The 14,684-nt window shown below is 38.1% G+C and overlaps 1 protein-coding gene across 1 annotated transcript in view; it reads left to right on the top strand.

The window, feature by feature from the left end:
* Window positions 1-14,684, top strand: part of ROBO2 (roundabout guidance receptor 2) — a 439,359-nt gene that overhangs the window by 361,576 nt on the left and 63,099 nt on the right. The window contains exons 14-16 of the mRNA XM_066571926.1: window positions 3,178-3,409; window positions 9,121-9,245; window positions 11,997-12,168. Coding sequence (XP_066428023.1) covers window positions 3,178-3,409; window positions 9,121-9,245; window positions 11,997-12,168 — 529 coding nt within the window. The remainder of the gene's footprint in view (window positions 1-3,177; window positions 3,410-9,120; window positions 9,246-11,996; window positions 12,169-14,684) is intronic.

Genomic DNA, 14,684 nt, shown 5'->3' with positions numbered 1-14,684 from the left:
ATATACCTGTCCTACCTCTCAAAAATATTTCTGGTTAAACCATGTAATTATCCAAGAGTAATTTTTGTATTAGTTTGGAAACTTTGAACAAAATTTAAAAATCCACCTTTCTCAGTAAGTAAAGTGCCCTCTGAGTAGTTTCCCAACATTTTGAACCATTTTGAACATTTTGAACATACCGAAGGCCCTGTTCATACAGACTAGCTTTAATTGGGTATGAGAAACAGCTTTGTATCTTCTCCTTGATACTGAATGTGACTGGATGTTTATAGAAAACATTAAAAATGTCTAATATTTTCTTTTGCCGGTACCCTCCCAGACTCTGAATGATGAAATCACTGTCAATAATCTGCTATTTGGGCAGATCACTCTGCCCTGCTGTAATCAAGTTACTAATTGAAAGCTCTGTGAGATTCAAGCAAGCCTCAAATCAAGCTAGTTTATAGCACCCGTAAATGTGACAGCCTTGTGGCACTACTGCATTCTGCTTTCATAGTCCTTCCATGGAATATGAAAGCCTTTAGCCTTTCAATTTAAGATCTTAGAGGTCTGGGAGGAAAAGATGTGTATGGACAATTTGTCTGGAAGTAGATACAAAAGTCTGAGGAACTGAAAATTGGTATTCTTTAGTTATTATCTTCTCAGGGAGTTGGGGGGTGGGTTTCTGTTTGTGCCATGCTGTACAAAATGCTTTCCACACTGTGTTATAGCAACACCGTGCTACTGTTCAGTCAGGTCAGTTCTGAATTTTCAGTTTTCTCCACTAGGCAGCAGTCAGTAGAGCTTAAAAATAGAGCAAAGACAAAATGGAAAGTTCTAACAAAGTTATGCCGTCTTTCAGTGTAGCTTCTAACTAAGAATCAAGAATCAAACTCAATGTTTGATTATTAAACATCATAACCTTATATTGTAATTTAGGTTAAAAATCTCTATTGCAAAGTGGATGAAAGCATTATTTTTTCTGAATTTTGTAGTAAATGTGAGGGTCATAAGGTCTTTATATCCATAAAACATTTAGTTAATCAAAGTCAAACATGGATAAAAACAGTTTACTCTGATTTACAGACTCCCTTCATCTGGAAACAGCTGCTTAATGTTCTTCTTAAAAACACAGCTTGATTCTTTCGGTATTAACAAGCTATTATTGTGAGTTATATCCCTCTTTCAGTGCATAAATTCACTTAAAGTGAATGCAGAGAAGTTTATAAAATGCAAGCTTAATGTTGTTGTAACATATGTTGCAAGGTTTTTAACAGTGACAGTTTTGATGAAAGACATTTCTGCCTTGCTTTCATAAATAAAACTTTCTTCTTGCTTGCCTTGCTTTTTAATGTCTAAGAATCTGTGTCCCCTCTGAATGCCTCCAATAAACTGTAACAAGATTATAGGAGGAGCATAATAGAGCATGGTTTGTGTTTTCAGCCTTAAATTCATTTAATCTTAAGAGTAGTCAAACAAATGTTTCTCTAATTCTGGAATATCTTTGAGCAAGCAAATTGACAAAAGCATAAGAAATACCCTACTTGTTGAGTCTAAGTTATAACACAGAATTACCAAACAGCCTGCTCCATGGTCGTGTTATTTGTACTGCACTTTCTTTGCTCCTTTTTTGGCAGCTACAGAAACGGTTTGGTTTACTTTAGCAATCAAATTGGTTTTGGTTTTTGGTGTTTTTCCCAGGAAAAATCTGTGCAAGAATCATAATGCCTTGATTTTTGGCTTTTTTTTTTTTTTTTTGGAAGATAAATAGATGCATGCAACCTCTCCAAGATAAAACACATAGAAAGCTTTCCTTCAAATAAAAAAACCTATTCATAGGATAAAATTGTTAAACTTCCATGGTCCAATCTTGAATTCTGCTTGCCTAGCAACAAATAAAATATAAACCAAAACCAACATTCCATCTCCATCTGATGGCCTGAGAGCATCACAACCCCAGGATGCAAAGGGGCTGCGCAGGCTGTGAACACAAGAAACAGCACATGTCTTTGGAAGTTGTTTTCTCTGCATCTGTCTTATGTTTATTTTAATTTGCTGTGCATTTCATGAGCTGTGAGCCAAGTAATGGACTAATTGTAAGCATGTAGGATATCTTCAAAGACTTGTCCTTTTCTGAAAGAATTTGTTTTTCTTTTCTTCTCCTATTTCAGCACATCAGTAGCCAAGCTGTGCTTAGTAAGTTTACATGCAGCAAGCCTTATGCCAAAGTTTTCTTTTCATGACTTATTGCAGGGGTGGGGGCCTTTTTTATGATTTAAGGTGGTATTCCTCATGATATATAGAGCTGGAGAAGGCAAAGCAGAAAGAAACATTCTGTAACCAGTAATGTGAGACAAATACTCTTTGTAGACAATTAATCAACATCGACTTACAAGAAGGTGTGGGAACCCAGAACATCCCTCTGGCTGTCCAGAACAGGGGACAAGATCCCTGCCAGGGGTCTCAGAGACCCTGGCACAGAGCCCAAAACACCTGTGGTTTTGATTATGACCTGTGGAGCAAATTACCAACCTTATATGAAGATCAGCAAGCCACAGCAGTTTAGGTAGAATATTAGTGAAGTTATCACAGGGTGGAAAAGTAGATTTTGGGGTTTCTGGAATGGAGGTTCAGGAGACAAGATGGAAGAATCTGCGCCTTTCTCCTTCTTCTTCTTGGCCTCCATCTTCTGCTGTGATGTTGGCGCTTACAGATTGGTCTAGAGTAGAAGCTCACTGTCTAACATAGGTGATAGGTATTGGGAAGTAATTGGAAACATTGTACATGTAGTTTTTAGTATAAAGACATAACACCACCCCGGGGGGCAGGCAGAGTGCCTGCAACTGTCCTGCTGAGTGGACCTCAGCAGGGTAGGAGAAAATTTTTTATAGATAAGATACAATAAACCTTGAGACCAAGAACTGAAGAGCTCTGACTCCTTCTTCAAGCGCCAGGCTGGGAAAAGAGACTTTTAACAATCTCGGGGTCACAGTGACCACAAAAAGATCCTGGGAAGAAGCTAGTTGGATTAATAAATTCAGCATTGTAACTGTGAGTTTTCTCTTTTTGATGAGGACAGAAGTATTCTAGGCAGCTGTTTGTTTTCTTTTTGCGCAGTTTGTTGGTGTTTGGTTTGTTTGTTTGTTTGTTTGTTTGCTGCAATGTGTTTGTTGATGTGTTACTTGTTGCCATTCCCAGGTGGACCGGCAGTCCCAGTTTATCCAGGGCTACCGTGTGCTGTACCGCCAGACCTCGGGCCTGCCCGCCCCGGCCACGTGGCAGAACCTGGAGGTCAAAGTGCCCACCGAGCGCAGCGCCGTCCTCGTCAGCCTCAAAAAGGGGGTCACCTATGAGATCAAGGTCCGCCCTTACTTCAATGAGTTCCAAGGCATGGACAGTGAATCCAAGTCTGCTCGTACCACAGAGGAAGGTTGGTAAAAGGGGCACCCCTTGGGTGATACAATTAGGTACTTCCACAAAAAAATTAACACATTCAGTAGATGCAGTTCTACAGATACTTCCTTTAACTCCTCATATTATCTTTGCAATTATATTGGTGTTCATGTATTCAAAAAAAAGCAACGAGCTTTCATAGCTGGCACTGGAGGTTATTCTGTGACTGCATGTGTTCATCTCTGTTTCTTCCACGCAATTTTTGTTTGTTACACACTGAGGTGATGTTAAAATTTGATATTATATTCAGTTTTGTGCTGTAAATATCCCCTGAGAAAGCACTGTGCTGGTCTTATATTCTTCTAGCTGATACATCCTTCTAAGGTACAGGTGGCTTTTGGTCTTCCAAAAAGTGTTCACTGCAGCCTTTCTTTTGTAACCACTGCTGTTGCAATGAAAGACCTTGGTCTGCACTTTGAAAATAAAATAAATGCAAGCTCTCACAGATGAGTGTTTGATACTAAGCACATCCTTCTGAATGGGTAATAATGTAGATGAACAGTTGGCTGGGAAACGAGGAGTAGTGAAGGACATATATTTAACTAGTCTGGAGAAACTCCAGTCTCAAGGGCACACCACTTCACAGTTTCTGTTAGCACAGTGTTCATGAAATTGCCCTGGTTCAGTACTGCGGAGGATTCCCCTGAGCGCCTTTGAAGCCTCTCTGAAACAGTCAGGATTCAGACAGAGTGAACAGTTTATACTTCTGAAATGCTCAGCTTTTATATCTATAGCATTTAGCCTTGTATATAGTTGTGCTAAAGCATGTGCACTCCAGGGCTGCTGGTTTTTTTTTTTTTTTTGAAAAGTAAAGACACTGGGGTGAGATGTAAGTAATTGTAATCATTTGCTGTTAGAAACCCACCTTTCTACCTATGTAATACAGTCTTTGCCTGGAGAATCTCTCCTGTAAAAGTAGGATGGTCCTGCCAGTGAGGGGTTCATCTTCTCTCTGTGTCACTGATATTTTGATTTTTTTTAAAGCAAGAGAAAGAAATACTGGTGAAGTTTTAAGACGTTCATATGGTTTCAATGGGTTTTGAGTGCACTCTTTCCTTCCTATTGAAAGTGCATCTTAATCATTTACAGTGGTCTCCTGAGGTTTAATTTAGTGCTGATTGCCAAGTAGTCTTGAATTCTGGAACAGACTTGCTTATTACTCACTTTTCTCTTTGATTTGTTATGAATATTATCCAACATGTAAGTAAAACTGAAGATAACTTGGTTGCACTTTGCACTTTATGGATGAGGAAATCCAGTGTCTTGAAACACGTAGAAGAGTGTGCAGGAAGGCAGTTTTCAAGTCTGATTTGGAATTTGGGATTTTATGGTCCCCAGTTCTTTGTTCAAACTATAAAGCCCATATCAGTTGGTGAAGAATATGTTTGCAGCACTCTGAACAAAGGATTTTTTAATAAAAAAGAAAATTTTAAAAATACTTTAAAATATTTCTACAGATTTTCCTCTTGTCCAATTTCAATTGATTTTTAGTGTTTATTTAGTTCATCTGTTTCTTGCTAAAGGTAAATTAAGAACTACTGAAAAAGAGAGAAGGTCTTATACCTCCTGTCTATTTCTATAAAATACTTGAGGAATGACATTCTTGTTTATAAACCTTAGCTCCCAGAAGAGCCTGTCAAGTAATTTCCTACCTTAAAGGACACTTTGTTCATGTGGAATATCTTTCCACGTAGTGAAGATTTAAAAAAAATATTCCTGCCTGCAGATATGTATAACTCACAGCCTAGGATCTGCTTTGTAGATTAATATAACCTTCAAGGAGTCTGTTTACAAGAATCTCCTCTGAAAAAACGTCAGCAAAGGACCTGTAATATTATCACCAGAAAAATGTCAGGTCCTATAAAAAAATTCTTCCTTTTCCTTAGGTGATAAAATTAGGTACTTCCACAAGAAAATAAGAAATTCAGTAGATGCAGTTCTACAAATATTTCCTTTAATTCCTCCTATTATCTTTGCAATTATATTGGTGTTCTTGTATTCAAAAATAGTATCAACTAAAGGTTTACTGATGGTGGTTTGCTCCGCTTCCACTGAAGAAAGATGGCAGTCTCTTTAAAGGTGCTCTGTTGCCTGTGATTCCATTTCAAAAATGGGCTTTTTTTAGACTTGACTTTTAAAAAATGTTAGCTATAGTATTTTTAGAAAATAATTTGTAAAGTGATACAAGTGTTGGAAGTTTTTTTTTGCAACATCAAAGCAAATATCCCTGGTAAAGGCAAAGTATGACTGAAAGGTAGCGGCAACTTTCTGCTGGATTGGATTTTACGTGCAATATTACTTCTGAGGCCTACCTCTAAAAATCAATTTTGCTGCAGTTAGACTTTTCCTCTAGATCAGACATTTGTAACAGTTCAGTATCCATCCATCTCCTGCCTCTTTGGCCTTGTGAAGGTAACAAATGGAATTCTGTTTGGCTGCGTCTGGAAAAGATGAGCAGCGATTTGGGTTCTTTCATATCTGTAAGAAGAAGCTGAGCACTGGAATAATTGACCTGTCAAGAAGCAGGCAAGGTGTTCTCCACAAGCCAGCAGCAAGGGAAATGAGAAAACGGTTTTAAAAATGTTATTTTTCAATGTGATCTGTTTAATAACTGCAGCAGTGTCAGACGAGTGGCTTAATTTATATCACGGTGCCAGCTTACAGAGTGATTTTATCAGAGGGAGGAAGCTGAACTGGTACATTCTAACATGTGTACACACATACAGTGGGAGCCAAATTGAAGATTTTATTTTATAATTTTCACTATTTCTTTCATACTTTCTCTAGAGACAGATTATTTTTTTTTCTCAGTTGCATCCACTGTAAAATCTCCTTTGGAATAACATTATGGAGTAGTACTTGTCCTGCATCTTGTTTGTCACCACAAAAATATGACAGGAATGGAAGTCTCCCTAGCTTTTATCAGCTGCTCTCTGTCAGATTCTGCTCACTTTAATGCAGCTCTTAAAATGATATTTCCACAGCTGCATTCATTAACTGCAATTTTAATTTTGCTTCACATTTATCCCATGTCCTCAAAAAACCTCAAAAACACCAACACACCCTGGTAGAATATTAACTAGAATGTTCATGCAGTTTAAATGTAAAAACAAATGAATACAGCATGGGTTTTTTTTAAATTTTAGAGTATGCTATTCATTTTACATTTCTTTTGCATTCACACTCCCCTTTCCCCTCAGGTATGCATATATAAGATGTTACATTTCTGAATGCCCTTTTTGTTTCAGTAGGAAAAGTAAATATGTTTGAGCAAGTTGTTCCATTGTACTTAAAACCAGAAAGAGTTATGCAGCATTAAGCTTTGCCATTTTTATGATTATTATTTTCACATAAAATATTCTAATTAATATCACACCCATATGTTTATTCACGGTTTTATTGTTATTGAATAACTTGAAGACTTTTAAAATGCTAATTTTTTACTGTGTGGCAAATTATTTCACTTGCCATAAAATACACAATGCAACTATTTTTTCACCAATTTTATGCTTTGCACGATTGCAAGGAGTAGCCCAAGGCAACCTTTCCATGCTTCACTCGAGCTGGCAAAGAGTCAAATTGTCCACAATTCAGCTCCATTTCTCCCCTCCAGTTCCCTGTTTCTCTGCAACAGGCAAGGTCATAAGGACTCTACCAAGCATTATTAGCTTCACAGCTGAACCAGCATCTGAAAATGTAGTTGTCGAAATGTGAAGCCTCCCAGGACTGTAATATGTGTTTCATTTTTCATCTAAAATATTTTTATTTCTGCTGTAATCCTGTGTGGTTCCTTGTCCTCACCTCTGATACCCTAGTTTGAAGTTGTGTGATTCCTGCAGCAGAGCACTCCAATTTTTCAGGGTTATCAGGGTAAAGATTTGAGCTCGGCTCCATGAACCTGTGCCAGGTCAAGTGCTGAGAAGCTTCCAACGTGGGAACACAGCCAGCCTCAAAGAAGCTGTGGAGAACAATAGAAATATCTGAATTGATTCTGGAGGCTTGAACACTTCTGATATCTGTAGCTGTGCTTATTTGTGTTAAACATGCCAGATTTTAATGCAAAGATGTCAGGGGCTCTTGGCTTTTCTGAGAAGCATGGTCCAAGGATGAGCATGGATATCTGTTAAAGATAAGACTAAAATTCTGGTGCCATAAAGTTTAGCAGTGAAGAAGTCACTCTGGCCAGGGGGCTGGAGTCAGGGAGCTTTGACACAGGATATGAGACAACCCAAACCACGTTGTTATCTAGGGTTGAATTTGGGGCAGGAGAGTGATAAACATTTTAGGTATGATGTCTACCATAAGTTTTCAAAATCGGCTTTCATACTTCAAAATAAATGTTTTAAGATCAGATTAAAAGCAATGAAAAATATATGAAAGACAAATTCCACAAGTATTTATTAAAGACAAAGACACCTCCCTAGAACAGAAGGTGTCTGAGCTACAGCCTCCTGTGAACTGGAAAATTGTCCTGGAGAGGTATCACTCCATGCTTGCTTTATTAGTTCACACTTTTCTGGCCTCTTTCTATTAGTTTCATTGAAGACTGGGTAGGTGGACTGGGAGAGATGGAATAAATGAATTCTAGGACCAGTTCCAAGCAGCTGCTATCCATCAGCTCTTCCCCACAGGGACTATACCTTAATACAATACAGCCAACCTCTGTGGCCTAGCTTGCCACTGTGGTGGGGTTCAAACACTTGCCTGGGAGCAAGGGAAGGATGAGGGGGGCTGCAAGAAGCTTTAGGTGGCTGAGCAGAGCCCTATTGACAGTCCTCTGCCCTGGCAGCCACAGCCATGCTAGGAGAGAAGTATGGATATGGTAGATGCTCACAGAGGAGACCTTTTCATAGCAGGGCTCCTGCACCACTTCCCTGAGCCAACAGAAGCACCCTGCTGCTGTTGTAGCTGCAAGAGGGGCTTTGTCAGCATAGCTGTGGTCACTATGTTTTTAAATTTTTTTTTTGGCGTTTCTAGACAACAAGCAGGGCTGGCAAGCAGTTGTCTTGTAAAATTGGCCTCGATGTGCAGTGACCAGCCAAACAGCTGTGAATGGTTGAACTGAACATGACTCTGAAGAGAAAGCAATTTGCTTGGGGGCAGAAAAGGACAGAAGTATATATGTGACCTAACTTAGCACCTGCTCTATTCACTGGTTTTTGATGTAAAGCCATGAACATTTTAAACCTTTTCCAGTTTGGACATGCAGTTCTATGTTTAAACCTGGTATTGTCTTCCTGGAGAACAAACAAAAAAGGGTCATTAAATGTTGGCTGCTCATATCATTATTAGACCATGTAAAAATAGAAGAACCAAACAGCTTTCAGGCCAGTTGAAGCAGCCTCACATGTGACTTAGTTGATACATCCATAGTTATTCATGCATATTATGGAAAACAAAGACAAATGTGAGAACAGTTCCAATGCAAACTTAAGAAATGCCAAATATAAATAAATCAGGAGTGATTTGTATTGATTCTCCATTGCCACAAATTCCGCATTGTCATTCAGCCCTGTACTTCTCTTCAGAAGGGCATTTTGCAACATTGTCAGTGCCTGACAAAAGTGCATTCCCTAGGAGTGTGAGTTTTCTACGCTGCCTGCTTGATCTTGCACTGCTTCAGCAAAACACATGTCCTGGCAAACGGATTAATGCCTTGCTTCTGTTTGCTCCCTCTCCTTGGTGTAGCTCCAAGTGCTCCTCCTCAGTCTGTCACTGTCCTGACAGTTGGAAATCACAACAGCACAAGCATCAGCATCTCCTGGGATCCTCCCCCTCCAGATCACCAAAATGGAGTCATCCAGGAGTACAAGGTACACACCATGTCTGATGGGAGGGTTCTGTGTTTAGGGAAACAGCCTGCTTGAATTACAGAACAAAGCACTGTTTATGGATTTAGGTTCTGACAGCATTTACAGCTGCCCATGTAATTATATGGAGAAAGAGGACTGACTGCTTATGGATTTCTTTATTATTATTATCATTATTATTACTATTATTATTACTACTGTTATTTTTAAAAGCAAAAACACCATGAGATTGATATGAAAGAGAGCTCTAATTTCCAGCCAGTTTATAGTTATTATCCTTCTAGCTTTTCCATGCTGTGGAACAAGAAGAGGGGATATTTTTGTAAGGGGCTTCTGCACTCCAGAGACAGGCAGTGAAGTCCCTGTGTTGGAGTACCTTCAATCTGGCAGCAAAGCTGGCAGGAAAGTTGCTTCTTATTTCCTCTGCAAAAATGCTAATCCTAACACTTCAAGGTCAAAGTCAGGGACTGTGGTTCTGGGAGAATTCAAGACTTCTTCCAAGTATTATCTTTGTCAAGCTTCAAAACTTAAAGTGCCAGGTTGTTTGCTCTGAAAAACAGGTTGAACACAGCTAGTACATCCAAAGTTTGCTACATGAGAGTTTCTTGCATTGGTTGTGTTTTCTTCCTTTTTGATGCTATGATGGCTCACAATATCCACTCCTTATACATTAAATGTTGCTTTAGCCTGTAATTTTATACTAAGATCACTTTTGCACGAGGATATTTTCACAACATTAACAAAAAATGCACTCTGTTATTCAGGTGGAGAAAACGATTGGGTGAGGTTCAGCCTTGTCACAGCACAGTTTGGTAAATTAACCTTGCTGTGGCTGGCCTATGTACACCAAATGTGAAATGTTTAATTGAAATGGATCAGGGCAGCTTTCTTGACAGTCCCACAAAGGGTGGAAATGGTGACTGCAGCTTGTTTCACATAAAAAGATTTTTTTCCCTGCTGTATCTTGAGGGAGCACAGCATGAAAAAGGGAGAAAGTGCTTGGCTTCTAAATCAGATAATGGTTCAACCTCTTCCAGCTTTTCACTAGGTCAGAGGGATGCAGTAAATGCTCACAATGTTTATGTGTAGCATAGCACTTCTTTTGTTTTGCTTTTAGTCAATATCAAGATTTATTAATCCCAGGATTTTATTGATCTAATTTTCATATCAATTAATAATTATCCTTTGGCTTAATTAATCTTGATCCTGACTCCAGTGTAAGTCAATATAAACCATCCAGGCCTTATAGGCAAATGAGTAAAGAACGCTCCTAAACTACAAAACATGTAGGTATGAAACAAAGTGGGCTGATGTCTAATAAAAGCCATGTTCCAGGTGAGTGCTCAGGCCTCTGGGTTGTGTATAAAACCAGCTGGAGTCACTATAATTACAGCCCTCCTGTGTTAGATTAGCTGGCTGCCTGAGTAGTGAACTGGCTACAGTGAATGGTGCAGGGAGTCTAATATTTGCTTGAGTATGAAATAATTGCTGAAGTTCCACAGTATATTTTCTAACAAATTGAAAGTAGATCTGTTGATTCCACTTCAAGCACCTGAATGCCTGTTAATTCATTCATTAATTAAATGCTTTTAATTAGAGGCATCTCATAGCTGTTGTAACCTAAGACCAGGACAGACAAGGAGTGAAGGAATGAATGCAACAGTTACTCACCTTAATGCATTCTGGCTGGCAAATAGGATCTCACCTTATGTTTAGGAAAGCAAGATAGTTTTTTTTTTCTCTTCAAATCTTTCTCAGCATTTCACAGAAAAAAAAAAAAAAGATAAGGTGTGGTAAAACACTGAGCAGGGTCAAAGTAAGTGTAAAGATATTATTGCTGTTGCTTAGATGCATTAGTTTGTCACTGATAATGGTTCCACCAATAGTGTTTTCTTCTGATGTTATTTTTATGTAAGTGTACCTGTGATATATTTATGCATTGATTTTCTTGTGTGATAGTAGATGCTTTCTTTAGTAATACAGAAGCAGTATTTGCAGATAGCATTACCTGAAGAAACATGCCTAGAAGTTAGTTTCAAAATCTCTTAGGAGAATCGTATAAAAACTGCAAGAGGGAGACATAACACTGAACTCACAGACTGTTCTCATCACAAAATGCCAGTTGTGATTCTAGGGTGGATTTTCTGTTTAATTAGATAATATTTGAGTGAGAAACTGATGTCTGGATTACTAAATAATGTAACTAATCACAAAGGCAGCAGTAAATGTGAGTCTGTGCTTATTCCATTTCAGAAATTTCAAGTATCCCTCTTGTGCAATGAAAGGAAGTTGAAAAAAAATTTTGAAAATTGTTTATTCTTTAATGCTTTAAGATGTGTTTCATCCTGTGCTCATATCCTTTTGCTGTTCAGCAGGAAATTTAGAAGGAAAAAATGTGGGGTTTTTTTACACAAAAAGTTTGATAAACAAGATTTTGATTAATGTATAACACATCTTTGCCACTTGGATGATCTGGTCTGTGCTTCTAAGTGTAAGCACAGAATGTGCACTCCATGGAGAGCCAGAGTCCAGAGAGGTATTTGCAAGCAGTCTTTGCAGCTGCCTTGGTCCTGTGCTAATCTGGGATACCTTGCTGAGCTAAATCATCCCAATTTCAGCAATTCCTGGGCAGTAAGATTGTCAAGAAGTCCCAAATAAGCGATTGCCATGAAATACCTTGATATGTCATACCTATTTGCGATTGTGTGAGTGTGAAGAATTTCATCTCTTTTAACACATCAACTTTTGTCCCAGATCTGGTGCCTAGGTAATGAGACTCGATTTCATATCAACAAAACAGTAGATGCAGCCATTCGGTCTGTAGTAATAGGTGGCCTATATCCAGGTATCCAGTACCGCGTGGAAGTTGCTGCAAGCACCAGTGCAGGTGTGGGAGTAAAAAGTGACCCACAACCCATAATAATAGGTAAGTTATTGTCTATTCTGTTGTTTTGTTTTGCCTGGGGTTTTTTTGTGGGTTTTTTTTCCCTCTCAGAAATGCTTTCTTACATCACTTCTGGAAGCAAAAAAATCTGTGGAGGAGAAGATGAGGTTTGGCTAGGGCTGGTTAGTTGCTTTTACATCCCACTGCCTGATGATGTTTTCTCTTACTACAGAGTTCCTGCAGACAGTGAAGGGAAGTATGTTCCCAAGACATATGAGAAAATGCAGATTGCCTAGTGAAACTGATTTAAAATTTTGGGTTTTTTTTTTTTTTTGAATTTACCACTTCTGCAGGTTGGCAGACGTGTGGAGCCCAAGCTCCCTTTTCAAACTCTTCTTAAGATGGCTGGAATATTGCCTTACTCATTCCACTGTTTACCATTGTTTTCTGAATGTTTAAAGTCAGTGTTTCTCAGGTATCCCAAGACAAACCTCCTCTGTCAAAGCAAAAGTTGTCTTTAGACAAATTAGAGAGCAAAGGTAGCATTATCATCCCAGCCTTTGTAGTAATTGTTTCTTGGTAGTGGTCTCCATGCAGAACTAATTTCCTGACCTGAGAGAAACACAGGTTTTGTTTACTCTGAAATTTTTCCTGAGTATAAAATATAAAGATGGGAACAATATGGAAGACTAGAAGTAATTATGTTTAGCAAACCTGAAATGAGCTGTGCAAAGCAGAACCTCTTTTTAGTGCACGATACAGGAATTTTGTTCCCTTTGTCTGTATGATCTAACTTAGTTATTACTTAATGGACATTTATTTGTTTGTTTGGGGGACTTCTGTTGTTACTAAATATTTTCTTTCTAGAAAATATTGTCAATACACTGTCCCAAACATGGACTAGTCTATTATGTGTAGACCCTCAGAAAAGGCCATCCCATAAGCTTTGCTTAAATGTTCACTGATATTCAGGTTCTCCATTCATCAAAACAGAAGCTAGGATACTTCACCTTTGAAGTGTCACTGGAGACAGAAATACAAGAGTGGAAGTGAAGGTAGCACTTGGTTTAGAAAAGACAGCCACAGAAACACCAAAGAAAAGAGGGGAAAAAAGATATCCAGAGGTGAAAACAAAAAATTGATTTTTTGAAAATGCAAGAAACCAGGACCTTTTTTTAAAATTATTTCACTAAGGGGTCCATCTAACTAGGCAGGACATACACTGCACTTATTCCAGCAAAGCACAATGAGTGTATTGCATTTTAAGTACATGGGTAGCCTGTGTCACTTAATGTGTTGTGAGTTATACTTGCACCAAAAGTCTTTGCTGGATGATTCCCAGAATTCTTAGTGATATTTATTTGTTCCTTAAATGATCCCAGAATGTCTGCTTCAATAAGTTTGTTTGGTGATGTCTTTGTATATTTAAGAGTCATTTGCATGAGAAGTTACAGGGAGTAGTTTCTGTTTGGGTTATGTTTTTGTTGTCATTTCTGGGGGGTTTTTTTTGGAACCTGAAGGTGGATGTGTTTATTACATATATGGTCTGTATCTCCCTTTTCTTTAGGCCCAATTTTGCTATTGATTATGAATTGCTAGCAGCTATTTCTCAGACTATAAATTTCCTTGATAATTGTAGCAATGTTTAGGTGATACCATTTCTGAAAAACCTGAGTTGGCACCATTCAATGTTTGAATGGGAATCAAAATCATAAAATATGAAAATTATTTTCTAAGTAAATTTAAAAAAACCCTAGTTACATGGATTTAAAATGAGCTAATGAATAAACCTCAAAACATCATAATGAATGGGAAAGCATTATTGAGTTATTATAATAGAGGTCTAAATGATCTGGTGCTTATCTATACCATTTAACAACTTGCAAACAGAAGGAACAGCTCCAGAAATGCTGAATTATGGAGAGAGCAGGTCAGTGGTGCAGGAGAGTTAAGCTGTGTTTCTAAGCAGTAAAAACTTTTAATAGTCATGAAACACAGAGTACAATGTATAAAAAGAGGTGTTATTTTTAAATACAGGATTCATTCTTCTAAAAATGTTTCAGGCTTTTTTTTCTGAAAATAACTGGTTTTCATGGTGGATAATCAACTACTGGCCTCCCAGTGTAATTTTAGATAACAGACTTGTGACAATCCAGAAAGCATAAAAAGGAGAATAGGAAGCAGTAGGAAGTATATGATTCCTTTAGTTAGAAATTATCTCACTGTTACAGGAATCTTGTGCCTATGCTTGAACCAGGATGTTGAAAAATTTTACGGAAGACTCAAAGAGAATCAAGAATAAAACTTTTATGATCACTAATGATATGCTAAAAAACATTCACTTGGAAAACCAGAAGTAAAATTGGAATAAGGGCAATGCTGGTTAATGCTGTAGCTATTATTTCTCTTCATCAGTTGGCCTGGTCCCTCTTACATTCCATCATTGGCATAATGATATGAGGAACAGCTGCAAACTTTCACAGTAATAGGTACAATCGAATCTGATGTGTCTAATTAATTTTTGGTCCGACAAATTAGTTTTGTTCTTCATTACTCTC

This window comes from Molothrus aeneus, chromosome 2, assembly GCF_037042795.1.
Source record: "Molothrus aeneus isolate 106 chromosome 2, BPBGC_Maene_1.0, whole genome shotgun sequence".
Lineage (NCBI taxonomy): Eukaryota > Metazoa > Chordata > Aves > Passeriformes > Icteridae > Molothrus > Molothrus aeneus.
Note: the sequence above shows the minus strand (reverse complement) of the source record. Positions and strands in the feature narration are given on the sequence as shown.